General features: G+C 41.1%; 1 protein-coding gene across 1 annotated transcript in view; it reads right to left on the bottom strand.

Moving 5' to 3' along the window:
* Nucleotides 1–3,798: 3,798 nt before the first annotated feature.
* Nucleotides 3,799–26,685, bottom strand: part of ephb6 (eph receptor B6) — a 133,305-nt gene continuing 110,418 nt past the window's right edge. The window contains exons 9-20 of the mRNA XM_033981041.2: nucleotides 25,461–25,542; nucleotides 21,869–21,993; nucleotides 15,985–16,147; nucleotides 14,756–14,870; nucleotides 12,470–12,525; nucleotides 12,274–12,390; nucleotides 10,653–10,900; nucleotides 10,086–10,304; nucleotides 8,846–8,995; nucleotides 5,533–5,717; nucleotides 4,777–4,935; nucleotides 3,799–4,694 (exon numbers count right to left, since the gene is read on the bottom strand). Of these exons, the coding sequence (XP_033836932.2) occupies nucleotides 4,589–4,694; nucleotides 4,777–4,935; nucleotides 5,533–5,717; nucleotides 8,846–8,995; nucleotides 10,086–10,304; nucleotides 10,653–10,900; nucleotides 12,274–12,390; nucleotides 12,470–12,525; nucleotides 14,756–14,870; nucleotides 15,985–16,147; nucleotides 21,869–21,993; nucleotides 25,461–25,542 (1,725 nt within the window). The 3' untranslated portion in view covers nucleotides 3,799–4,588. The remainder of the gene's footprint in view (nucleotides 4,695–4,776; nucleotides 4,936–5,532; nucleotides 5,718–8,845; nucleotides 8,996–10,085; nucleotides 10,305–10,652; nucleotides 10,901–12,273; nucleotides 12,391–12,469; nucleotides 12,526–14,755; nucleotides 14,871–15,984; nucleotides 16,148–21,868; nucleotides 21,994–25,460; nucleotides 25,543–26,685) is intronic.

Below are 26,685 nucleotides of genomic sequence, written 5' to 3'. Positions count from 1 at the left end.
GCCAAAAAATGTATAATAATGAAGAAAAAATAAATAAATTCACATATAAGTTGCATCTGAGTATAAGTCGTACAGGAGTATTAGTTGCACTAGCCAAAAATTGCATAATAATGAAAAAAACACATATATTTCACAAAAAACTGCGTCTTATAGTCCAAAAAAATACGGTATAAGGGTTTGTGGTAAGTAGACCCGCCTCTCCGCAGATCTAACCTGTAATTTGGCCTGCATTTACATGGAGTCGAGCAAGTGGTGAACGTGCAGGTGGTGCACCTGAAAACTTACATAGCGCAGCTTTAATTTCCTGCCTCAGCGACTAAATATTATGAATTAAACGTCCGATATTACGCAAAACTGACTCTTTTGAGATTTAAATCATGTTTTAATGTTGTTACCTCATCAAAAACACACTGGAGTTGTGTTTTGTTTCATTCACATGTTTGAGTAACAGTTTATTGTTAATTTGTCTACATTTCCAAAGCTCAAAACGCTCTGTTCCACCTTGTGATGTCATCAAGTGGTTAACAGCTTCCAAGTTAACAGCTCCTTTTTACTTTTTACTTTTAGTTCAGTCGAGATAAGTGACAACTCCAGGACTGAAATGATCCAAATGATTCTAGAAATGAAGGTGTGTGGAGTTTAAAAACACAGCGGAGCACTTCCTGTATGACCACACGATGACATCACAAGGTGGAACAGAGCGTTTTCAGTTTGAGAGGAAAAACTCAAATACTGCCGAAATACGCAGAGTCTTTACGTAAAACATGTGCAAATGAAACAAAAAAAAACACAACTCCAGGTCTGTTTGTGACGAGGAAACGTCTTTAAAGTCGTTCTTTTAGACTCTACATATTTTGCGACTCGGATAAAGGCGCTAACGCTCGTCTCCGGGTGAAGTGCAGGTATTTGGTCGGACAATTATAGGTGGTGACTATAAACCGCCGCACCGCAGGATAAACAGGATTTGTGGAGTCACTACGGGAGGCCGTGCTAATGTGGCCGTCATTCGCTTCAGTGCACATAATAGTTATTTACTGACGCGCCGGGTCTATGTTTAAGCAGCGTCGTAAAGACCAGTGCTTTTCAATGTGTTGGTGTCTTTATATGGAAACAATAACAGCATAAAAACATGACTTTGCGGTGAGGGCGTCCTGTGTTTTAGACAGGTGTATGCCGGAGTTTTTCACAACACGATATGTCACTCCGGGTTAAAGAAAAACACAAAAACAAGTATTAACGCACAACTCAGGTCCACACAGCTATTATTAACACATGATATATTAAAACGGCCAAATATTAATCATAAAAATTAATATCTCACTGTTTTTGGATGATTCTAGTGACGATAATCTGAGGCGCTGATCCAGCCTTTTCAGTTTTAACAATAATTTCAATCCGTGTGTTTCAAAATGATGAAAAAGAAGGACGGTTGCCATAGCGATTAACGTTTTAAAACTCATTTAAATGGGGAAAAACTTCTCAAAATGTTGCGTGTAACCAAAACATGAAACCCATAGATGCTTTGGCTTCAATCTGGCAACATGAAATAGCGATTGACACCAGAGCAGAGGCTAAAAATGCAAAATTCTTTACTTAAAATGGAAATAATGGGGAAAAAATTGAAATAATGGAGTCAAATCTGTTATGGAAGTGTTAAATACTCAATAAAACAGGACTGCAGGATGTTTGGATCGATAATCAATAGTCTTATTACACTTATGAACTGGAATCAATCTCCAGGAACTAAACTCAATATCTTGATGCTTGAAACACCTGTATTAATTTGTCTCACTGCAGCAGGTGAATCTGGACCAGTGGATTCACTCACTGCATCAACAGATCAGTGTGTGGAGGAAAAACAACTTTCTCCAGATAAACTCAGACAAGACTGAAGTCATCATCTTTGGGCCACAGAAACATAGAGAAAGTGTCATCAGTCACCTCCAGTCTCTCTCTCTAAAACCTTCAAATCAGGCGAGAAATCTAGAGGTAATAATGGACTCAGACTTGAACTTTAACAGCCACATCAAATCAATAACATCTGAAGCTTTTTACCACCTAAAAAACATGTCAAAAATCAAAGGTAAACTGTGTAAACCAGACTTATAGAGACTTATCCATGCATTTGTCTCCAGTAGGTTAGACGACTGTAACGTTCTGCTCACTGGCCTCTCCAAACGAGCCTTAAGACAGAACAGTACATCCAGAACACTGCTGCTCGGGTCCTGACTAGAACCAGGAAGTACGAGCACATGTGTCCTGTGGCTCAGGTCTCTGGCTCCTGTGGCTCAGAGACTTTAAAGCAGCTCACATGACGAGGACTAAACCGGGACTAAACCGGGACTAAACCAGGACTAAACCGGGACAAAACCGGGACTAAACCAGGACTAAACCGGGACAAAACCAGGACCAAACCAGGACCAAACGTCTGACTTCTGTTTATCTGTGCATGTGACTGAAAGGGTTTTATTCTGCACTTTTCTCCTTTAATGTTCATTTTATGAAGATTATTTGGGATTATTTATATTTTGGTTTGTTGTATTGTGATTTTATTGTCTTTTTATTCTGTGCAATAGTCTTTAATCACCAAATCAGTTAAAATCCAAATATTATATCTTTTGCACGAGGAAAGGCCCCAAATTTCAAATCAGAAAATAACTATAAATCCATTATTCCCAACAATAACTCCAAAAGCATCTTGTATTTGTTGATTTATTTTATTTTCATTGTGTTTTTTCCTCTGTCAAACTGCAAAACACGTGTCTTTACTGTGAGCGGGCTTGCATCTCCACAAACCTGACTCTTATCTTGTTGCTTTGGGTTTAATGTGCCACTATACAACATAAAACATATCTATCTCCATGGAGAAAATGTTCCAAAGTGTGGTTTTAATGTTCTACGTTGACGAGCCACCTCCAGCTCCACACTTACATTAAAATCTGATCATCAGGGCACGGCACGACCCCCCATGACACAGTGTACACGTGTTTAAGATGTGTAAGCACTCGTGTTATCAGGCTCATCTGACACTGATCTGCAGCAGTGAATTATGGGAAACGCAGTCTAGCTGATCACGGCAGATGTCAAAGAGCGATTCCTCTCAAAGTGCTGACCAGAGCAGAACCGTGACCGAGGAGATGACATTTTAAGATTGTTACAAGGTGACACGAGTGGAGCTGCTGCGAGATTAAGCAAGATTAAAACTGAAATAATGAAATAATAAAATAAACGAGCAATTAGTAAATCAGAAGGCTGGGAATGACGTCATCTGCAACTAAATATTCTGCCTCGTTATGGATGAAACCTGCAGCAGAAGACCTGAATAATGAAGAGTAATGATAAATGGTCACTTTGTTATACAGTTCTTTTCTCCTTTCCAGGCTCTTAAAGCTCTGGGGACACTGGGGGTGAAGTGGGTCAAGTGTCCAAAGCCCGAGGACACGACGGCAGCGTTCATCTGTGGGAGCTGGAATCGCACCGTCAACCTGTGGGTCACTAGATCTGATGCTCAAGCAATAAAGTTTATGACGAGAATGGGATTTGAACCGCCAATTTTCAGGCTCAGTGGACAAACTCTACAAACTGAGCTACTGTCGCCCTGGGTAATTATTTCATCTCTCAAATATTACTGATCCCTGGTGAGTGAAATGTGCAACGTGAAGTTAAACCTAATTACAATTTCAATAATCCTTCACCGCCCGACACAGGACCAGACGATCACTTTGATTTACTGCAATGAGGGAGAAGTCAGGTATTTTCTTAAATAAATTCTCATTTATTTTACAAATTTGCACAGTTATGGAATACTGGTGAACATGTAAACACGTCTAGCGTGTGTAGCCCGACACACTTCAGTCTCACAGTCACATCAGACACTTGAAAATACAACAGCACAAAGCATCTCGTCCTCTTCAGTAAAGTCGCAATGTTTTTTTTTTTTCTTCATCCTCCAAACACACATTCACAATGCTTCAATGACAGTGATTCACTTTGAACCAAACAAACAGTGAAATGTACAAAGCCGACGGTCTGCAGCTCCGTGCTCCTGGTGCTGCTCTGGACATGAGCCAAAAACAAGAAAAACAAGTCATCATAGAACTGTATCAAACATCCGCAGCAATAACACTCAGAGCTTTTACACTGTGGCAGTAGTTTGAGGTCAACCTTTTTTTGCTCATGTTTTCCACAGAATTGGGCCTTTCAGGTAAGAAAAGTAATACATTTTTTACAAATATATAGATTGATTGTCTGCCCGCAGTGAGACCTGTCCGTTACATTACATAAAGTACAAAAACATGTCTGGATGCAGCAGTGACGTGAGCGGGTCGGAGGTAGGAGCAGAGGGTGAGGACGGGAAAAGCCAAAGTGAAGTTCAGTGACAAACATGGAAGTTCTCATCTTTAACAGTTCCTGGTCCTCTCAGAGTCTCTTACGCTTCTCTTCAGTCACGGTGGGACCAGTCCATTTGAACTTTGACCTTTTTTCTTTTTAAAGTGCCCAGTTTATCAAACAGCACTGTCCAGTGGCATGACCATGCTCTGTGTGATGGTTACCATGGTTACTGGCACCATTTACGACAGACGGAGGGTCACACCTCCACCTGCCCCTGCGCCAGGAACGCCCTGAGCTGCTGCGCCGCGCTCACGATCTTCCTCTGGTGCCCGATGAGGTTCACCCCGAGGCCCTGCACCTCACTGAGGCAGAGAGAGTGACGTTACAGTGACATTATGTGAAACTAGAGTAAAAACGTTATGAAATGTGCGTGTGGTCACTTACTCCATGGTGAGGCGGCTGACCCTGTCTAACGAGTCCAGGTGGGCACGGTCAAACGCGTCCTGGTACCTCTCCAGCCTCAGCGCCCTCAGCCAATCACTGACAGTCGCTACACACGACAGGTCTGTGGGGGTGGGGCTAAGCAGCGGCTGAGAGCAGCTCCTGTAAAAGAACGAGTGCAACGTGAGAACGCAGAAAGTACGAGGCCGAGGGCTACGAGGTCAATCACAATCGAATCAGAGTCTCAATTTGAATCAATGCAATTGGCAAATCACAAACGCTGCAGTTTTTGAGGTGACATAATTTCCGCCAACAACAAAATATGCCGTATTATTCTGATAAAAAACTGCTGTGTAGAAAACATGTTCTGAAATGTGATTCTTGCAGCAGTTTGTCATTTTCATATTTATTAATTCTTCTGGAGGTTTTTTAAAATGTGAACTTTCAACAGAATAAAAATGTAAAAAACACAACTGGTGAAATGGTTTGCAGTGACCCAAAGTTATTCCTCACTTATCTTGAATTTTGAGCAACTTAATTATTCACCGCAAGTTTATAAGTGTTTTTCACAACTTTCAAAGGCCAGAGCCGTGTTTTGAAGTTGCAGTAATATAACAACTAGCATGCTAACACACTCATATTGCTGCTTATACAATATATCTATGCTGGAGCAAGACAAACTTCCCTCAAATAAATGTAAAAAATGTGGTCCAGTCCCTTTAAACCATGAATCCCTGTTGTAGGGAGCAGTGTTCTGACCGTGTGGGCTCCGCTTTGAGGGAGGCGGGATGTCGGATCAGCTTGTCCAATGAGGAGAGCAGGACATCAAAGCCGGGTCGGTCTCCGCGGTCCGCCTGCCAGCACTGCAGCATCAGAGAGTGCATCGCCGCGGGACAGTTATGAGGCGCGGGGAGGCGGAACTGGTCTGCCACCGCCTTCATCACCTGGACATGAGGAGCAACGGAGTTTAGTGTGATTTTATAAAAGAAACAGGCGTAAAAAGTAGGGACGAGTGATCTGTGACGTCAGAGGGTTTCTCCAGATAAAGGTGTCGATCTCATATTGAAAATGTCGTCAATATTTGGTACAGATTTGTCTTTTTGAAAAACTAATGAGTAAAAATGAAAATGCAATTAGGCAAAAAAATAAATAAAATACAGCTACATGTTTTACACAATCATGCGACAAATGAGTTTAAATCCCAGATAAAAACGACTTTAATTATTTTTACAAAAGCGAAAAGTGAATTTGTGAACTCCATATGTATGTGCCTTGTTCTGGATTTTTTTATTTATTTATTTTTATTATTATTTAATGCAAAACATACAAACATAACATGGTTTGTGAATGTAACAGCTATTGGAGAGTGCTAGTACTAGTCATTCATAAGAAAAGAAGAAGAAAAAATAAATAAATAAATAATAATAATAATAAAAAATAAATAAATAAACAAATAAATAAATAATAATGTTCTGGATTTTAAAAGTTTAATATTGGTATCGTCAAGTATTGGTTTATGGTTATATTGGGCACAACAGTAAACATGTCCTGGGCCTTCTCTGGGGTCTTCTCCTGCTGGGACATGCCCGAGCCACCTCAGCTGCTCCTCTTCACTTGGAGGAACAGCGGCTCTACTCCGAGCTCTCAGCCTAGAAACTCATTTCAACTGAATTCATCCATGATTTTGTCCTTTGTCATTACGCGAAGTTCAAAAGAATCCATGTTGGACAATAAAACAAAACTTTAAAGTAATATTTAGTCCATAGTTGATTTGATTTAATTTTATATACATGTACATTTCAAAATTCAGTCCGAGCGGCCGTCCTTAGTGAATATTCTGAATGAGGCATTAATAAGGCACGAGGTGTGAAGAGCGTGTTGAACAGCCTGTGTAAAGGTCACCTACACTTCAGCAGAGAGAACCACATTATGCAAATTCCTGCTCAATCATTACTGGTATTAAACGTGTCTGGTAAATGAATGACCACTGTGACCTCTGGGAATCACAGGGTCCCTCATCAGGCAAAACGACGGGCGAGAAACGGCGCTGCGGAAATGCTGCGATACTGCTACGATCGATATTCTATGTTCTATTCCTATTTTTAAACAAGCACATGCTGTTTTTGCATTAGTATTTCTTTGGTCAAACCCTGCATGCCTCTCGTTATGACAAATAAGTTTGCTTTCTACGAAGAAGCGACAAAATCACAGAGCTGCCAGAATTTAATATGAATGCAGATTTAGTGATACAGAAGTCTAGTCACAAGTGTAATATTTTGATTTGTCTGTGACTGTAGGGAGTTTTATGTGTAAACCTCTGACTTATGCGTGACTAAGTGTAGACGAGCACAAAAATAAGAGAGCTATTAAATCATATGTGTCAAACTCAAGGCCCGTGGGCCAAATGCGGCCGGCATTTGGCCCACGGGCAAAGTAAATTCAAAGGTGTGACTGTCTTAAAATGTCAGTTTATCATTAGATACACAGTTAATCATATCTATGCAAATCCATATGCAATTTTTGTAACTTGAATAAGTAATAAATATAGAAACGGTTAGTTAAAAACAAGATTAAAAAGTAGTTGCATTTATTTTACATTAAATTTGGTTACATTTAGTGACATTTATCTTACAGTTAGTTACATCTGGCCCTGTGAGAGCGATGACTTTGACACCCCTGTATTAAATAATCAATATGAAATACAAATGAAACCCTCTTTACAGACAACACTGGTTTCTCACTTACACGTCACTAGTTACGTGTGCACGGACCTCCAGCTCCGCACAACGACTTTTGACACGAGCCTCATGGAGATCTGATCCACTTCGCTCTCCTGGGAAGAACCAAGTGAGCGAAGGACGGAGAGCTCAGAACCACAGATAATGAACCAGACTGGATCTACGCTTCAGTCCGGATCATTAGCCTCACCTCAGACATAGAGTCCACTGCACATTAGACTCACTTTTGAGCCACTTGGAACCAGCGCGAAAAGATGTGGCCACAAGATCTGACTTAACGGACTGGATCAGTGCTACAGTCTGGATGCTTGGACCTCGGAACCAGGTTCGTGAGAGAGGCCAAGGACCGGACCCTCAGGCCTGTCCAGACTGGAGAAACAGCGCTCTGTGGTGAGTACTTGGTCACTTCTGCTCTTGGCTGATGTTCAGGAGCGAGCGCACTCTGACATCAAACATCAGCACCAGACGGCTCCCTCCATGGACCAGCTACGCCAGGACGGTCACTGCCTGTGCACCATGTGGTCAGAGGAACCGGAACAACTCAATAATGAAGTTTTATTGTGGTTTGTGAGTGCGAAACCAGCGCGTACATTTGGAACAGTTCACATGTATTTCATCTCGATCATTTAATGGCTCTTATTTCCGTGCTTGACTTCACTTAGCCACGCACACATCAGCAATTTACGCAAACAACGACCTAAAGTCACAGACAAAAATACAGACAGGACAAAATATGTCACACACAAATCAAAATAAACTACATTACACCACACACAGACAGTTTTGATTCACGTGTAAATACTTTTGAATGGATTCTCTTCCCATATCAACCTGTGATATCGATACTGCATCATGAATGAAACACCCACAGTAATTTGCTATTTGGACATTTGCCATTTTTCTATAACTACACCTTAATTAACCTTAATAAAGCATGAACTCAACTCATCATGAACAATACGTTTATTAAGAATGATTCAGGTTTAATAACTATTTAAATAAGGGTTTAAGATGAGGACATGAGGTTCATTAAAGGTGCACTATGTAAATGTCCTATATCTATTAAATACATCGGCAAAAATGACTGTTAGCGAGCTTGCCTGTCCTCAGATCTGACCTGTAAGTCGGTCTGATAGCGTCACCTGCTTGTTTCCATGGAGACAGATAAGCTCAATGCCATACCGTGGAACTTTCTAGGCAGAACAGTAACATCTCTATGGAACAGTACGTAGTTACGAAGCTTGAATCATTCTTCCTAAACTGTTTGTTCATGTTTTATAAAGATTATTTAAAGGACGGTTCTTGTAAAGTTTGATCTTATCTTTGGCGCTCACCTCCTGGTTGCTCATGTCCCAGTACGGCCGCTCTCCGTATGACATCACCTCCCACATCAGAACGCCAAAGCTCCACACGTCACTGGCCGAGCTGAACTTCCTGTGCTGGAATGCCTCTGGAGCCGTCCACCGCACCGGAATCTTACTTCCCTGTTCAACAGCCAATCAGGAGAGAGGATTAAGACCATGTGATCTATCTGACTGCAGAGAGATTTTTCACAGGGTTTTTAAAAAGTTGTTCAAAGATTGGATTTGATTTCTTTTAACATATTATTATTATTATTATTATTATTATTATTATTATTATTATTATTATTATTAAAAGTGACATTTCTGGATCTACTGATATTTAAATTCCTTGATTTTTGGATCATTTGTGAATCATGTTATGTTAATTTTATGATGATTATTTATGTTTTGATTTGTTGTATTGTGATTTTAATGTCTTTCTTATTCTGTAAAACACTTAGAATTCCTTTGTGTACAAATTGTGCTATACAGATAAACTTGATTTTAAGAGTTTGAGTTTTTCTTAATTTGTATATTAATTAAACTTACATATTGACAGATTTATCTTGTTATTCAAATCAGTAAACTATCTTAAATGTATATAATTTCATCTTCTTTATTCAGTAGTTTTTGCAGTGAATGTGAATTGTGATATTTAACTTTGTAACTCTCATGCAAAAAATAAATCTGTTATGATGGTGTTTTTGGTGACATCAGCTCCACTGGGCACTGCAGTTTTCTAACACACAAGTCAGTGCACTTGTTTCTTTAATTAAATTGTCTTAGATTAATATTGCGATTTAAAATGTGCAAATAATAACATAATGATTCACCAGTATCAGATTAGAACAATATAGCAGACACACGCACAATCATTTTCTTTAATACATTTAAATCTACAGAGCTCGGCATAGAACATTTGCAAAATATAATATTAATGCACGGCCACGAGATAATCACGTTCCCACACAATATTATCTTGAGGAACCTACTTAATTATCATGAGGGAATGGGATTATTTTTATTATTTAAGGTAAATATCTTGCGCTCGTGAAAACAGAAATGATTATGTTCCCTCAAGATAATATATTTTTTATTTTGTAGATATTATTCTTCTCCTTTCCATCATCTGCAGAGCTCCGTAAACATCTTAAAACTCCTCAGAGCAAGTTTCTGAATTCAAATAATTTTAACCCCAGTGTAAATTCCTCTTTTGTGCAGAGTGACGTACCAGTGAGGCCGTGTACGTCGGGATGTTGTGATCGAGGCCCCTCATGAGTCGCGACAGGCCGAAGTCCGACACTTTACACACCAGGTTGGAATTCACCAGGACGTTCCGAGCCGCCAGGTCTCGATGGACAAAATTCCTTTCGGCGAGATACCGCATCCCGGCTCCCACTCCTCGCAGCATCCCAACCAGCTGCAGCACACTGAACTGACCCTCGTTCTCCTGAAATAACGAGAGGAGAGGAACGTGTCAGTGACGGGAATTACAGTGAGCTGAGTTGCCGTAGTGATAAACAAAATATTAGATCTTTTGATTGGGGAAAAAGTCCTTAAATCATTGCATGTAACAGTGAACTGAAACACATGAACAGGCTGCATTTATGAGATTCACGTGTGTCATAATTTACATTTCAAAGGTCAAATGCAGATGTTCTGACCTGGTTTATGGTTAATTAATGACTCTATCTCATTCACATGAAACAGAAACTGGAAAAACCACGACTAAACCAGGTCTAAACCATAAAAAATCCCCAATAAAAACCCTTGACCTAATCCTAAAAGTCGTCCTGACCCTGAGAAAAGCGTCCAGCGGCCCGTTCTCCATAAACTCCGTGACGATCCTCTCTGGAGTGGTGCGTGTGACCACTCCCTCCAGCTTCAGGACGTTGGGGTGGTCAAACTGCCCCAGGACCCCCGCCTCACTGAGGAACATGCCCCTCTCCCGGTCAGAAGCCCCCCACCTCAGAGTCTTCACCGCCACCAGCACCTCCCTGCGGCCCAGTGGACGATAGCGCCCGCGGGACACCTCCCCGAACTGGGCTGGGAACGAGAAGAGGGAAGATGATGTCAGAACTCCTAAAACGTTTTGTGATTTTATATATAACTCTGGCTCTTTTTGAATGACAAAACGATTTAGGAAAGTTTAGGACGGTGTTGTGTTAAATTTGAGACACATGTGCAGGTCACTGACTCGAATCCCCTTGAACCACAAGTTTTGTCAGACTAAAAACCACTGAGGAACCTACAATTAAATCAAAATGAAATCTCACGTCTGATTTGTTTCCATGACGACGCTATTGCTTCACCTTGAATGTTCCACAGTATGAATCTATCTCTATCTCTAAAGCCAAAACACAGGTCTGATGGATCTGTGGAGAGGCGAGGCTGCTCACTGTACGAATGTAAGTTTATTAAGCATTTTTAGCAATTAAAACACCTGTATTTGAATTAGTGGTAGATCATTTTAATGTCATACTGTGTAACATTCAGACAAAGCAACTCCCCACTCCCTCCTGTGTCCAAGCCTGAAGCTGGGTGGAGATTTTTGGCTCCTCCCGTGCACACGTGGGGCTAATCACCAATCAACCACACCTGGGAAGGACAAGAGGAGCCAGGACCTGACACCCGGCGCCAGATCGTCCGTGTGTCTTTATGGTACTCCTCGCTTGACGCCGTTCTTGTTTTTGCGCTCTTTTGGATTTTACTGACTGGATATTCTTGCTCCTCACCAGATCCTGCTCCCTGGACCTGCTCTGCCCTCCCGTTTCCGACCCTGCTCTGCCCCACCGGTACTGTCCGCCCTGTCTCAGACCCTCAGGCGACAGCGCTCTCCCCGATTCACCGATTGATCTCCCGTCGTTTTGCACTTCTGTTGTATATAAACACTGTTAAACTATTTCCCGAGTTCTGTCTTTTTGGTGCCCCTTGCCCATCGTTACGACTTGGAGAGGAGCACGTATGTCAGGACTTGAGTTTTTTGTTTTTTTTTGTGTGTGTTCTGTTTTCCCTCCTCCCTTCTGTGTTTGACCCTGGAGCTGGGCGGAGACTCTGGCGTCACCTCCGCACACCTGCTTCCTTCACCTGTGAGGACAAAAGGACTGAGGACCCGATCGTCTTGTCACCTTCAGATTTACCTTCATGCCATACTCTTGTTTATTTGTTCTTGTATCCGCCGTGATCCCGCTCCCCGGAACCACTCTGCGTCTCCGTCTTCGACCCAGCTCTCCACGACCGCTACGAACACCCCAACCTCCGACCCTGCGACCCACGACCTGCTCCGAGACGACTGCCTACGACACCGCTCCCAACTGTCTGCTCTGTCTACCTTCATTCACATTTCTGTATCTATATAAACTTTATTCTACAGTTTCCCAAGTCCCGAGCTGTTCTTTTGCCACAGGTGAAACTTGTACCTGCTCCGATCACCTCCTCGATCTTCAGGTGTATCGGGTCGATCTCTCGGGCAAACTCTTTGACGGCTTCACTGGGGTCCTCGTACGTCGACGGGTCCACGTAATATTTGACCCCCCCTAAAGTCAAACAAAAACGCACATGATGAGGTCGTTTTTTCATTGTACAGCGCAAAGTTACACCAAGTTTAAGACCAACCTTTGTTACTCATGTATCTCTGCAGTCGGTCGCTGTACGGGCTTTCTCTTCTCTTACTGGAAAAACAAAAGAAGAATATTTGTGTCATTGTTAAGAAATAAAATCAGACACTTCAGATTCAACATGGATCTAAAAGGTTTGTGTGAGTAAATGTGTGTGTGAAGCTTTATGGGTCACATGTCCTGTTTTTATTCATTTTATAGCACAAAATATGCACATATTGTACAATTGACATACATCCTTTTCCCCTTAATTAAAAAAATAATAAAATAACAATAAAAATAATACATTTGAGTAGCAGAACCACAACAAGGGGGAACAATGGCATTTAAATAAAGTCCAATCTTACTGGTTTTACAAAATCCAGCCAGTCTTTCCATATATTTTCAAATATCTCTATTTCTAATCTTAAATTATAAGTCAATTTCTCCATAACTCCATAAATATCATGCATCACATCAACCCAGTTTTCCATTTTTGCTGCCTCTGCCCTTAAACATTTCCTAGTAATACCGTTTTCCCCCACTAGCTACAGGATCCTAAACAATTTAACATACAGGTTCTTTTTCAAATTAGCCTTATGTTTGCCCAAATAGAACAGTTCAAAAGTGTAAGGAAGGTCAGTATTAAGAACTTTATCTGTACTTTTCTAAATCTGCCCAGTAATTCTGTAACGAGGGACATGGTGCTCTCTCCACATTAAAGACGATGTTGTTTTCCATATATGTTCATTAATCTCATTCCATTCCTCCTCTGTCAAATGTATATGTGCTTCAATTTACCATTTCTTTTTTATATATTGTGTGTCTTTTTAAAGCTTTCTAACCCTACGCGTATCTTTGAATTTATAAATAACATTTGATTTGAGGAAACGTTATTTTACGAGATCCCAAAGATCTATACTGAAATTACATGAAGTTTTTTGGAGTGAAAATGCCATTTAACTTTGAAACTCTGTATTTAGGTTGGGTTTTGGAACAGAGAAGTGATAGAAAGCTGCTGCAATTAAAAGAATATCACCAAAAAATGGCTAAATCCTGCTCCGTCTTCAGTGAACGGCTGGATTGATCTGAAATATTTAGGATGGAAAAGCTAAATTACACAATAAACACTTGAAGGAACAAATTTTATTGTATTTGGAACAAGTGGATCAAGTAAATCGCCCCATTTAGAACAGAATTATTTAATTATTTGACTTTACTGCACAATGCATATACAGTATTTGACTACACTTTGCTTTTCCTGTGAGCTCCCTGGTTCTTGTAAATAGTTTTCTTTTTCCTTTTTCCTTTTTTAATACACTAAAATGGGATGGGACTAAAAGAACATGGTGTAGTTATGAAAAGTACTTGTAAGTTTAAGTAAGTAGTACTTTGAATGATAATCCTGTTTCATGTAACGTCTGAACATCTCAAAGAATGTGCTTGTTCTATGTGTTCCTCCTGAAATAATTATAAAAATTGAAAAAATAAAGGTTTAAACTAAGATTAAACCGTGACGACATGCAAACGAGGACTAAAACCGGACTTAACCAGGTTTAAGACGCACTAGAACACACGTGTCAAACTCAAGGCCCGGGGGCCAAATGCGGCCCGCCACATCATTTCATGTGGCCCGCGAGAAGATAAATTAAAAGGCATGACTGTCATTTTAAAAGAAGTCTGTGCTGCTTTAATGTGTGCACTGACAATAAACTAATGAGATTTTCCCAGCAAGTGGAACTGAGAAATATTTGCAAATGATCATCACAAAATGTTCATGAAGAGGAAAATTGTCGGCGTGGAAGGAAGTTGGGAGGAAGAAAAGTGAAGGTGAATATAAGTTTGTGCTTTGAGGAGAAAAACCTGTATGTTTTTTGTGTTTTGAGGCGGGGTCGGTACAATCTACGTCGACATTTTGACACCAAACACGGAGCTAAGTATGAAAAAGTTAGTCTGCAAGAAAAACAACAAATTGTCCAATAATTAAAAGGCTGTAAAAGGACGAATCTGAAGCAGAGCTGAAGGTCTGTGAGGAGGTGTGTCCCGACCAGATACACACTTTAAAAATGTCAGTTTATCACAGAAACCGTGATTTAACAAGTAAAAAGTAATTATATCTATTTTACATGACATTCAGTTACATTTAATGACATTTACACTGCCACACAGTCACATCTGGCCCTTGATGGCGGCCATTTTGCTGATGTGGCCCTCGGTGAAAATGAGTTTGACGTCCCTGCACTAGAACATGTCGACACAAACAAAGTCTAAACCAGGATTAGTCCAAAATCTCCTGAGGACCCACCTGCGAAACACCACGACCACGATGATGGCGATGACGACGAGGAGGAAGGCGGCTCCTCCCATCACGGAGCCCACGAGCAGCGGCAGCCTGTGCTCGATCTGCTGCGAGTGCTCCTCTGAAACAGCGACAGGTTCACTTCAACACGCGGAAGACATCAGCCAACAAAAATAAACCTGATGCATTTTATTTTAAACTTTAATGAGAGCTATTTGTGAACAACAGCCTCGCTCTGCATAATGTGAAATATCCTGTGGTTAAAATGATGACATCTTGATTTGAGTGGGATAAAAATGAGGGTTAAAAAAATAGAAGTAAACTGAGGCTTGTGCTAAAACAGAAATAAAACTGTTGAACGTGATTTTAAAACAATATTTATATTTATTTATTTATCCCTGGCTTATTCCTAGCTCTCACAATCTCTGTAACACATCACTAGTATTCACATGCATGGATTTTTAGGACACATGCACAGCTTTAGAACAGTGGTGGACGGTGGAGCACAGGAGGGTGGAGCACTGTCACACAACGACCCCCACACTCTCATTTCTAACATTCTGACGACATATACGGCTTTATGTCCAAGTTTGAGATTGAAAAAATGTGCCAGTTTGATTCAGACGGTGTAATGACAGTATAATAACAGCGTAATAACACTATAATAAATAAGAGCGTAATAACAGTGTAATGACAGTGTAATGAGTGTAATAAATAAGAGTGTAATAAATAAGAGTGTAATAAGAGTGTAATAAGAGCGTAATAAGAGCGTAATAAGAGCGTAATAAGAGTGCAATAACACTATAATAAATAAGAGCGTAATAACAGTGTAATGACAGTGTAATGAGTGTAATAAATAAGAGTGTAATAAATAAGAGTGTAATAAGAGTGTAATAAGAGCGTAATAAGAGCGTAATAAGAGCGTAATAAGAGTGCAATAACAGTATAATAAATAAGAGCGTAATAACAGTGTAATGAGTGTAGTAAATAAGAGTGTAATAAATAACAGCGTAATAAATAACAGCGTAATAAGAGTGTAATAAGCGTGTAATAACAGTGTAATAAGAACGTAATAAGCATGTAATAAGAGCGTAATAAGAGCGTAATAAGAGTGAAATAAATAACAGCGTAATAAGAGTGTAATAAGAGCGTATTAAGAGTGAAATAAGAGTGCAATAACAGTGTGATAACAGTGTCATAAGAGTGTAATAAGAGTGTAATAAGAGTGCACAAACCCAGGGGCAGGGTGGTGAAGTAGATGGTGTTACTGTAGGGTCCAAAGCCGCGTTCGTTTCGTGCTCGGATCTGGAAGGCGTAGATGGATCCGGGGACCAGCGACCCGACGCTCACGGTGTTTGTCTCACTGAAGACGGTGTGAGCGCTGTCCTCGTCTGACCCCTGACAGGACACAGGGCAAAGGTGTTTTTAGTTCTTGTGATTATTAAAAAGAACAGCAGTATTCATATGTGTTACTTTTACTGGGAGGAAAGAAGAAAAACAGGAAGGAACAGGTGTACTCAAGTAGATACTGGAGCAGAAAAGTACTCAAGTAAAAGAATCACATGAAAATATCAACTTAAGTAAAAGTATTAAAGTAAAATTGTGCTTAAAGAGTAAAAAGTAAAAGTATTTCATGCAGATTTTGAGGTCTTATAAGGTTTTGTACTGTTTTGTTCAGTAGAAACAATTAAATCACTTGGGTTTTTTTCTTGATTTTTATTTTTATTTTTTTGTTTGCTCAAATTATAAACGTTTTAGAAATAAACCCTCAGACTTTTCAGCAGTTCTCAAACAGTAATAATTAATACTTTTACTTCAGTCCAGTTCAAAAGTCGTTAAGTTCAGTTTAATAGTTTAATTTGGGTTAAATTCTACATTTACAAAAGTGAAAGTGTTGGTTGTTTACAGTTTTATTGATGGTGCACCTTGAAAAAAAGGAAATTACTTTTAAAAGGTCATAACATAAAATAAAGCTTTGTCATTTTTGTTCCACTTTGCCTTTGTCCTTGTTGACGCCGGTCCGACTTGTTGATTAGTATTATTATTACAAAAAGCGGGGCCTAACCACCCCCCGGATACACAAGCATCAAAACATAATTTAAACAGGTAAATACAGGAAAAAACTGCATGTTTCCTGAATAGTTTTGTCTTGATTTACCTTCAGGACAAGTATAAGGTCATGTGGTTATTTTAAACACGACGATTTAGTGTTGAATCAAGTGTCAAGATTTTAAATTAGTAAAATAAATAATATCATGAAAACACTACTTCCTATGACAAATCCCAGGGGGTTTCAGGGGCAGATATTTAACTACTATAGAAATAAAACAAATGTGATCGTTTTAGAGGGAGATTTAAGCCGCTCTAAACACACAATCCTTTAATGGAACGGCCATTCTTTAGATTCAAGTCGATTAAACATCGTCCTCAAATAAAAAGAAAAAATAATATTCTCTCATATGAACTGCCTAAACAAATAAACACGTCTTTTTGAAGGATTTTATTCACCTGACAGGACTGACCTATAGAGAGAGAAAGAAAAAGAAAGAGAGGGAGAGAGAGAGAGAGAGGGGAGAGGGAGTGAGAGAGGGAGAGATATACAGAGAGAGAGAGAGGGAGGAAGAGAGGAAGAAGGGGGCAGAGAGAGGGAGAGAGGGAGAAAAAGAGAGAGAGAGGAAGAGACACCGAGAGGGAGAGAGGGACAGAAAGAGAGAGAGAGAGAGAGACAGTGAGAGAGACACAAAAACAGAGAGAGAGTGACAGAGAGTAAGTGAGGGAGAGAGGGACAAAAGAGAGAGGGAGAGAGGGAGAAAAAGCGAGAGAGAGGGAAAGACAGTGAGAGAGAGAGGGAGAGAGACAAAGAGCAAGAGAGAGAATGAGTGAGAGAGAGAAAGACAAAAGAGGGAGAGTGAGAGATCCGGGTAGCAGTCGAAGGCGGGGACCTCGACGACCGGATCTCCGGACATGGAGACTAGCTCTGGGGACATGGAATGTCACCTCGCTGGGGGGGAAGGAGCCTGAGCTTGTGCGGGAGGTTGAGCGTTACCGGCTAGATATAGTCGGCCTCACCTCCACGCACAGCTTGGGCTCTGGAACCCATCTTCTTGAGAGGGGTTGGACTCTCCATTTCTCTGGCGTTGCCCGCGGGGAGCGGCGGCGAGCTGGTGTGGGCTTGCTCATTGCCCCACAGCTCAGCCACTGCGTGTTGGGGTTCACTCCGGTGAACGAGAGGGTCGCGTCCCTGCGCCTTCGGGTCGGGGACAGGTCTCTCACTGTTGTGTCGGCCTACGGGCCAAACAGCAGTGCAGAGTACCCGGCCTTCTTGGAGTCCCTGGGAGGGGTACTAGACAGTGCACCAACCGGGGACTCCGTTGTTCTCCTGGGGGACTTCAACGCCCATGTGGGTAACGACAGTGACACTTGGAGGGGCGTGATTGGGAGGAACGGCCTCCCCGATCTGAACCCGAGCGGTGTTTTGTTATTGGACTTCTGTGCTAGTCACAGCTTGTCCATAACAAACACCATGTTCGAGCACAAGGGTGTCCATCGGTGCACATGGCACCAGGACACTCTAGGTCGGAGGTCGATGATCGACTTTGTTGTCGTGTCATCTGACCTCCGACCGCGTGTCTTGGACACTCGGGTGAAGAGAGGGGCTGAGCTGTCAACTGATCACCACCTGGTGGTGAGTTGGATCCGCTGGCGGAGGAGGAAGCCGGACAGACCTGGCAGGCCCAAGCGTATTGTGAGGGTCTGCTGGGAACGTCTGGCGGAGCCCTCTGTCAGGGGGGTCTTCAACTCCCGCCTCCGGGAGAGCTTCTCCCTGATCCCGGGGGAGGTTGGAGACATGGACTCCGAGTGGGCCATGTTCTCCACCTCTATTGTTGATGCGGCTGCTCGTAGCTGTGGTCGTAAGGTCTGCGGTGCTTGTCGCGGCGGCAATCCCCGAACCCGGTGGTGGACACCGGAAGTAAGGGATGCCGTCAAGCTGAAGAAGGAGTCCTATCGAGCCTTGTTGGCTCGTGGGACTCCTGAGGCAGCTGATGAGTACCGGCAGGCCAAGCGTGCCGCGGCTCGGGCAGTCACAGAGGCAAAAACTCGGGGTTGGGAGGAGTTCGGGGAGGCCATGGAGGAGGACTATCGGACGGCCTCAAAGAGATTCTGGCAAACCGTCCGACGCCTCAGGAGGGGAAAGCAGTGCCTCACCAACACTGTTTACAGTGCGGGTGGAGGGCTGCTGACCTCGACTGGGGATGTTGTCGGGCGGTGGAAGGAATACTTTGAGGATCTCCTCAATCCCACTGTCACGTCTTCCGAGGAGGAAGCAGAAACTGGGGACCCAGAGGCGGACTCGTCCATCACCCTGGCTGAAGTCACTGAGGTGGTTGGCAAGCTCCTCGGTGGCAAGGCTCCGGGGGTGGATGAGATCCGTCCTGAGTACCTCAAGTCTCTGGATGTTGTGGGACTGTCTTGGCTGACACGTCTCTGCAACATCGCGTGGCGGTCGGGGACAGTACCTGTGGAATGGCAGACCGGGGTGGTGGTCCCTCTGTATAAAAAGGGGGACCGGAGGGTGTGTTCCAATTACAGGGGAATCACACTCCTCAGCCTTCCCGGTAAGGTCTATTCCAGGGTGCTGGAGAGGAGAATCCGACCGATAGTCGAACCTCGGATTCAGGAGGAGCAGTGTGGTTTTCGTCCTGGTCGTGGAACACTGGACCAGCTCTATACTCTCCATCGGGTCCTCGAGGGCTCATGGGAGTATGCCCAACCAGTCCACATGTGTTTTGTGGATCTGGAGAAGGCATTCGACCGTGTCCCTCGTGGTGTCCTTTGGGGGGTGCTCTGGGAGTATGGGGTCCGGGGCTCTTTGCTAAGGGCTGTCCGGTCCCTGTATGACCGGAGCAGGAGCTGTGTTCGCATTGCCGGCAGTAAGTCAGACCTGTTCCCAGTGCATGTTGGACTCCGCCAGGGCTGCCCTTTGTCACCGGTTCTGTTCATTATATTTATGGACAGAATTTCTAGGCGCAGTCAGGGGCCGGAGGGGGTCTGGTTTGGGAACCACAGGATTTCATCTCTGCTGTTTGCAGATGATGTTGTCCTGATGGCTTCTTCGAGCCAGGACCTGCAGCAGGCACTGGGGCGGTTTGCAGCCGAGTGTGAAGCGGCTGGGATGAGAATCAGCTCCTCCAAATCCGAGGCCATGGTTCTCGACCGGAAAAAGGTGGTTTGCTCTCTCCGGGTGGGTGGTGAGTCTCTGCCCCAAGTGGAGGAGTTCAAGTATCTCGGGGTCTTGTTCACGAGTGAGGGAAGGATGGAGCGTGAGATTGACAGGCGGATCGGTGCAGCGTCTGCAGTGATGCGGTCGCTGTATCGGTCCGTTGTGGTAAAGAAGGAGCTGAGCCGGAAGGCGAAGCTCTCGATTTACCGGTCAATCTACGTTCCTACCCTCACCTATGGTCATGAGCTTTGGGTAATGACCGAAAGGACAAGATCGCGGATACAAGCGGCTGAAATGGGCTTCCTCCGCAGAGTGGCCGGGCGCACCCTTAGGGATAGGGTGAGGAGCTCGGTCACACGGGAGGAGCTCGGAGTAGAGCCGCTGCTCCTACACGTTGAGAGGAACCAGCTGAGGTGGCTCGGGCATCTGCTCAGGATGCCTCCTGGACGCCTCCCTAGGGAGGTGTTCTGGGCATGTCCCACCGGGAGGAGGCCCCGGGGAAGACCCAGGACACGCTGGAGGGACTATGTCTCTCGGCTGGCCTGGGAACGCCTTGGGGTCCCACCGGAGGAGCTGGAGGACGTGTCCGGGGTGAGGGAAGTCTGGGAGTCCCTGCTTAGACTGCTGCCCCCGCGACCCGGCCCCGGATAAGCGGAAGAAAATGGATGGATGGATGGATGGAGAGTGAGAGAGACAAAAACACAGAGAGTAGGAGAGAGCGAGAGAGAGAAAGTGAGAGAGAATGCAGAGCGTCATGAGACAGATTTGTTTCCTCTGCTGCACACGCTCATGTCCAGAGTCACATCTGCACTTTCACATTTACCAGAACAAAAATAAACTACATTTGAGAGAGGAGTTTTCACACACCAGTTTCTACCTGTACATGAGTAATAATATTTATAATAATACTCATAATAATACTTATAATAATACAAATAATAATAATAATAATATGTACAATAATAATGTGGATATTTGTGGGTTTTTTTGGTACCTCATTTTTGGTTTTGTTTACTTTTTCCAACAGTTCAGTTTGTATTTCCTTGTACAAAAGTATTGACTATCAAATGAACCAAATACCATTTCTAACAGCTCTCCCCGTGAATGCGTCATTAGGTAAATTATTATTAAATTAATTTGTTTTTAGGATCTACTCAAGTGTATCTCTTTTCAAACAAGTACGAGCTCTAAAAAGACTTGGTGTTCTGAGTTTCAGCAGATTTAAACCAGTTCAAAAACAGACTTAAACAAAGACTAAACCAGGTCTGAATTTGACTAAAGAAATGAATGAAAACACATCTCTGTAAATAAATAATAAATAATTTTGAGAAACACTGATCTAATATTCGAAATATAACATGTTTGGAGTCACATAGACAGATTAGATTCATACAAAACATAAATCAACAACTGTTACTTAATATTATTTCAAATAGTTTTTACTCTTACCTTTGTCATTACTTGGATTACTATTACTCACTTCTACTCAAGTACTACTGTTTTAAAGCATGTGTACTCTTATTTTAGTACATTTAGTCCCCTTACCTCCTCTGCTGTTTAAACACCAGTACTTTTACTTCAGTACACCCCCCCGTTCACTACTATTTAAGTGCCAGTACTCTTACTTTTACTTTAGTACATTTAGGCCCTTTGCTCTTACTTGAGTACACCCCCCTTCCCTCCTCTGACCTTTAAGTACCAGTACTTTTACTGTAGTACATTTAGGCCCTTTGCTCTTACTTGAGTACACCTCCTCCCCTCCTCTGACCTTTAAGTACCAGTACTTTTACTTTAGTACATTTAGGCCCTTTGCTCTAACATGAGTACACCCCCCTTCCCTCCTCTGACCTTTAAGTACCAGTACTTTTACTTTAGTACACATAGTCCCTCGGTCTCACCTTGTCAAAGTACCGGAGCTGATATTCCAGGATGTCTCCGTTGGGCCGATCGGGCTGAGGCCAGGACAGAGTAATAGAGTCTGGGGCGCGGCTCAGCTGGTGCATCATGGGAACTATACTGGGGACTGTGAAGGAAGCAGAGGGAGGAGGTCAAAGGTGAACACGAAGAAAGTCTTAGAGTCTTATGTAGAAATATGACCTTTATTATGAATATAAATATACAAAAATGTGGCTTTGAGTTTGGGATCCACAATGCGCGTGATTGACAGGTGGATCAACCAATCAGGGACAAGCATGGTCGATCCAGATGAAATTTTAATTATAATTACATTTTTAAATTAAATAAATGTACTTATTTCAAGCAGATTAATTAAACACATGTATCCAGTTCACTTCATGCACATTTCACATATTTTTTTTTCTTATTTAAGCTCAAAAAGGAGTGGGAAGAAGAACAATTATTAAATCCCATCAGTGACATAAATTAAATGCTTTAAGTTTCTTTTTCAGTTGAACAGCAACGGTGAGGAGACAAAAACCAATAATAAAGTAGAACAAACACAGATACAGAGAAAGTGCGGTATGACTTTATATTTAAACTGTCCTCTCTCTGTATCAGACCATGTCTTTATATAAAAACTTAAATTTTTGAACACTTTGGCTTTGCATTTGTTGTAAATCCAGAGCGTTTCTCAATTTCACCCCCCAAACTGTCAAACAAATCAAATACGTTTGTTTACAAAGGAAAAATAATGGAATAAAATATCACAGGGGATTGAAAAATAAATCAATGAGCGACGCACGAAACTGAATCTGAGGTGAGAGAAATTAGATGTTTGGTTCTGGTTTGAGACAAAATGGAGGCTGTGGTGACCAGACGCACATCCCTCTGTTTAAAAACTGCACAGAGATCATCAGAATTTGAATTATTTTAAGTTATCAGTAGCTCCAGCTCATCAAGTCATTTTAAATAATATTAAATTAAATTAAATTAAACACACAATTAAATCCCAATATGAAATTATAACTAGTAAAAAGTACAAATTAATAGAAAAACGCAATTATTTCATTTTTTTTAAAGATGTAAATTGGACAAAATTGGACAGTTAATCAAACGTGACTTAAAGTTTGTGCAGCAAATCCATAAATAATTTGCCCAGACGCGATTTGTACTAAAAGAAGTGGTAAAATGTTAAATTCTTAAGTCCTAAAAACTGATTTTGTTCGATAAATTCATGCTGCAAGAGGAGATTTTGCAGTAGTATGTGTGTGTCCTTAAATGTCCACATGGGGGCGATGTTACAGAGCTCTAGGGAGTAATTAGTGGAGCATAAGTAAAAGTTTAACAGCGCTCAGTCTGGTTTCACTCATTAACTAAAACAATGTTAATGTAATGAGTCATAAATCTGGGTGAAGCTCTGCATTTGACCTGAAAAAAGGACACTAGGTCAATTGCATTTTCTTATTGTTTAGTAAATATTTTGTTAGCCTCTTAGCGTACGGTAATTAAAGTCATTTTTCAAGTGTTCTGGGGGAGAATACATAAATAAACTGCCTGTAAAAATAACATAACTGAGGCGGTTTGTGTTATTTTTGCTGTTAAAATCTGAATGGATGCAGCTGCGTTTGGGGAGGGAAATGAGACAAAAAAAAAAATCAATTTAAAACAAAAAATAGTTAAGCTGTTTTGCTATAAGGCTGGCGATTTTGTGTGTTAACTTTACACACGAATAAATCAAGTTTTATGTGTTTTATTTATCTTTCTTGTAGTGTACATTGTTTTCTTTCACCTCACTGAACCTGTGTTGTTTTGTTATTACAGTGCACGTAAATACATCGAGTTTAATCATTCTTTTTCTTTTGTATCGTCCTGTTTTTCATCTATCCATCCCTGTATTGTTTTCTTTTCAACGTTCTCACCTCACGTATTTATTTCTACAGTGTTCATCGTTTTGTCTTTCATCTTTCCGTCCCTGTGTTGTGTTTTTTTTTTGTATTTTCTGGCCTATAAGTCGTTCCTTTTTTCATAGTTTGTCCTTGTCAAGATAACAGGAAAAGACAAACAGATTATGAACAAACAAGTGCATGTTGTCAGCCCTTCTCTGTGACAGTAAGGAACAGATGTAGGTCGGCAGTAGACCAAACATCACCTTATAAATTAAAGTGTACCTGCATCCACCGGACACATTCTTTTCACAGTGTACACACTTTTACCTTTCATCTCTCCATCCCTGTGTTGTTTTGTTGTGTTTTCCCCATGTACTTTTATCCACCTGATGGACTATGCATAAATACATCTATTTTAACATTTTGTGTACATAGTTTTACCTTTCACTAACCCACTCTTTATTAAACTAAAAACATTAAAACTTAATGATCTGGTGGAGTTTAATTCAGCAGTTGTTATGTTTAAATGCTTCCACACTGTGTCCAGGAGCTGTTCAGACCCAGAGAGAGTCGCCATAATCTGAGGGGAACTGGGATCTTCCAAAAAAACTATGGCAAGAACTACAAAAAAAAAAAAAAAAAAAAAACTACGTGCGTCTCAGTTACAGGGGTTAATTTATGGAATCGTTTGGATAATGAATTAAAAAGCTGCACATCAATTAAAGTATTCAAAAAAAATGTACAAATTAAAAATTCGAGAAAAATATAGAGCAATAGTATGATTGTTACTATGACAACTAAACTGAATATTAATGAACATAGTGTAAATTTGTCTATTACGTAATATAAATTATGTAATAAGAAAACAAAATAGAAATAATAATAATAATAATAATAATAATAATAATAATAATAATAATAATATGTTGATGATTAAAAATAACACCTCTGATCATGATAATAAGGACTACTAATGATTATTATATATATAAATATAAATGCAGAGGCAACTGTAAGAATATAAAAACAAATGTATTTCTTCTGTATTGTAAAATTATTTGATATTATTGTGTTTTTTCTTGTTGTGTATATTGTTCTTTATATGTGGAATTAGGCAGGCGTTCTGTGTATGTGACTGTGACAATGTTTGATTTATTTTTCTGTGTGTATCTGAATAAACCAACTACCGCAAATTTGGGACTATAGAGCGCACCTGAATATAAGCCGCACCAGCTAAATTTGAAAAGAAAATCAATTTTGTACATATATAAGCCGCACCTGAATATAAGCCGCAGGTTTTTGTGTTGTAACATGTGATATTTACACAGGGTTTTTTTTGTTTTTTTTTTTTAATTTAGGAAACACTTTTTTTTTTTAAACTGTGTCTGAAAAGCATCAGTTCATAATCTTTCCCCATGTCTCACTTTTGCATTTACTGTTAGAGCGCCCCCCAGTGGCTGTTAGGCAGTAAAAATCTATAAATCAGCCGCACTGTTGTATAAGCCGCAGGATTCAAAGCGTGGGGAAAAGAGTAGCAGCTTATAGTCCGAAATTTACGGTAACTAAAACTAATCTCTACGTCCCTGTGTTATATTTCGTTTTTTTCCACCTGACACATTTCTTTCTACATTCCACAGTGTACATACTTTTACCTTTCATCTCTCCGTCCCTGTGTTGTTTTGTTGTGTTTTCCCAGTGTACCCACCTGACTGACTGGTGGTGAAATTGATGCTTGTGTAGCGAGCAGGAAAAGGACTGAGCGCTGACACCTCGTTCATGGCCTGCACCTGTCACAAAACACACGACACACACAAAACACGCACATGAAATACAAGGCTTTTTATTTACTTTAATGCGCCGCAGTGTTTGAAGAAGCAGACGCACACACGGGCGACCTCTGCTCTGTCAGCTGTTCAGAAAACACCACTGAATGAAAAAATATCTGTCCTTTATGAATAAAATATTACACGTATGTTATAATGCGGGGGCAAAATGAAAAGGCTCGTGGTTATGTCCGAATTTAAACCAGCGGATAAGAAATATACAAAACAAACCAGATCAGATAATTATTTTCAACGTACTCCGGTTATACATGAAAGAATAAAAAAGCTGATAAATATATTTTTGACAGTTCGGCCTGTAGTTTTCCTTTTTTTCTTCATAAAAAAAGACTTCACGCTCCATACTGATGTTCATGTGTGTCAATATTTATTCTCTTTCACACCTTCAACACCGTGAAAACTAAAAGACAGAGGAAAATTTGCTCAGCTCTGATCTATAAAATATATACAGAACAAAATAATGTTCACCGTGTTCGACGTTATCTCCAGCGCTAGTTAAGCAGCATATTTTTTTAACTCTGGCGTCTTTTCTTTGCACTTTTCTGCATTTCCCTCGATCGTTTCTTTTCGTGGCTGATATTTTCTCTTTCTCTATTTAACTTCCAGCTCACATGACTCACAAAACATAAACTCTTTTCACAAATAAAAGATACAAAATTAACAAAACAAAGACAGCAATGTTGATAATTTGAGCAACTATAGATCAATCATTTTTAAACTGACTTCTGTTACGTGAAAACAAATACAGTGACATATTACCGTCAGCTACATGGACATTTAAACAATAATGTAGAGTTATGTGAAGCTTCTGGATTAAAACAGGTTCCTCTCTTCCAACTTTTCCTGTAAATATCTAAAAAACTGGTTTACACAGTGTGGAACAACTGGACAGACAAACCTGAGGGGAAAAAGTATCTCGTTATTTAAAAATGCACTATGTAAACGCTGTAGTGGAAACTCTGCCACCTGTTGGTCTCATGTAGAAGCCATTTCTTCGCCTAAAATGTTGCACTATATGGCATTAAACGTATCTTTCTCCATGAAGACGACAGTGTGACGTCACAAAGGTAAGTTACAGGTAGGATTTGT

Source organism: Periophthalmus magnuspinnatus, chromosome 16 (assembly GCF_009829125.3).
Source record: "Periophthalmus magnuspinnatus isolate fPerMag1 chromosome 16, fPerMag1.2.pri, whole genome shotgun sequence".
Classification (NCBI taxonomy): Eukaryota; Metazoa; Chordata; class Actinopteri; order Gobiiformes; family Gobiidae; genus Periophthalmus; species Periophthalmus magnuspinnatus.
Note: the sequence above shows the minus strand (reverse complement) of the source record. Positions and strands in the feature narration are given on the sequence as shown.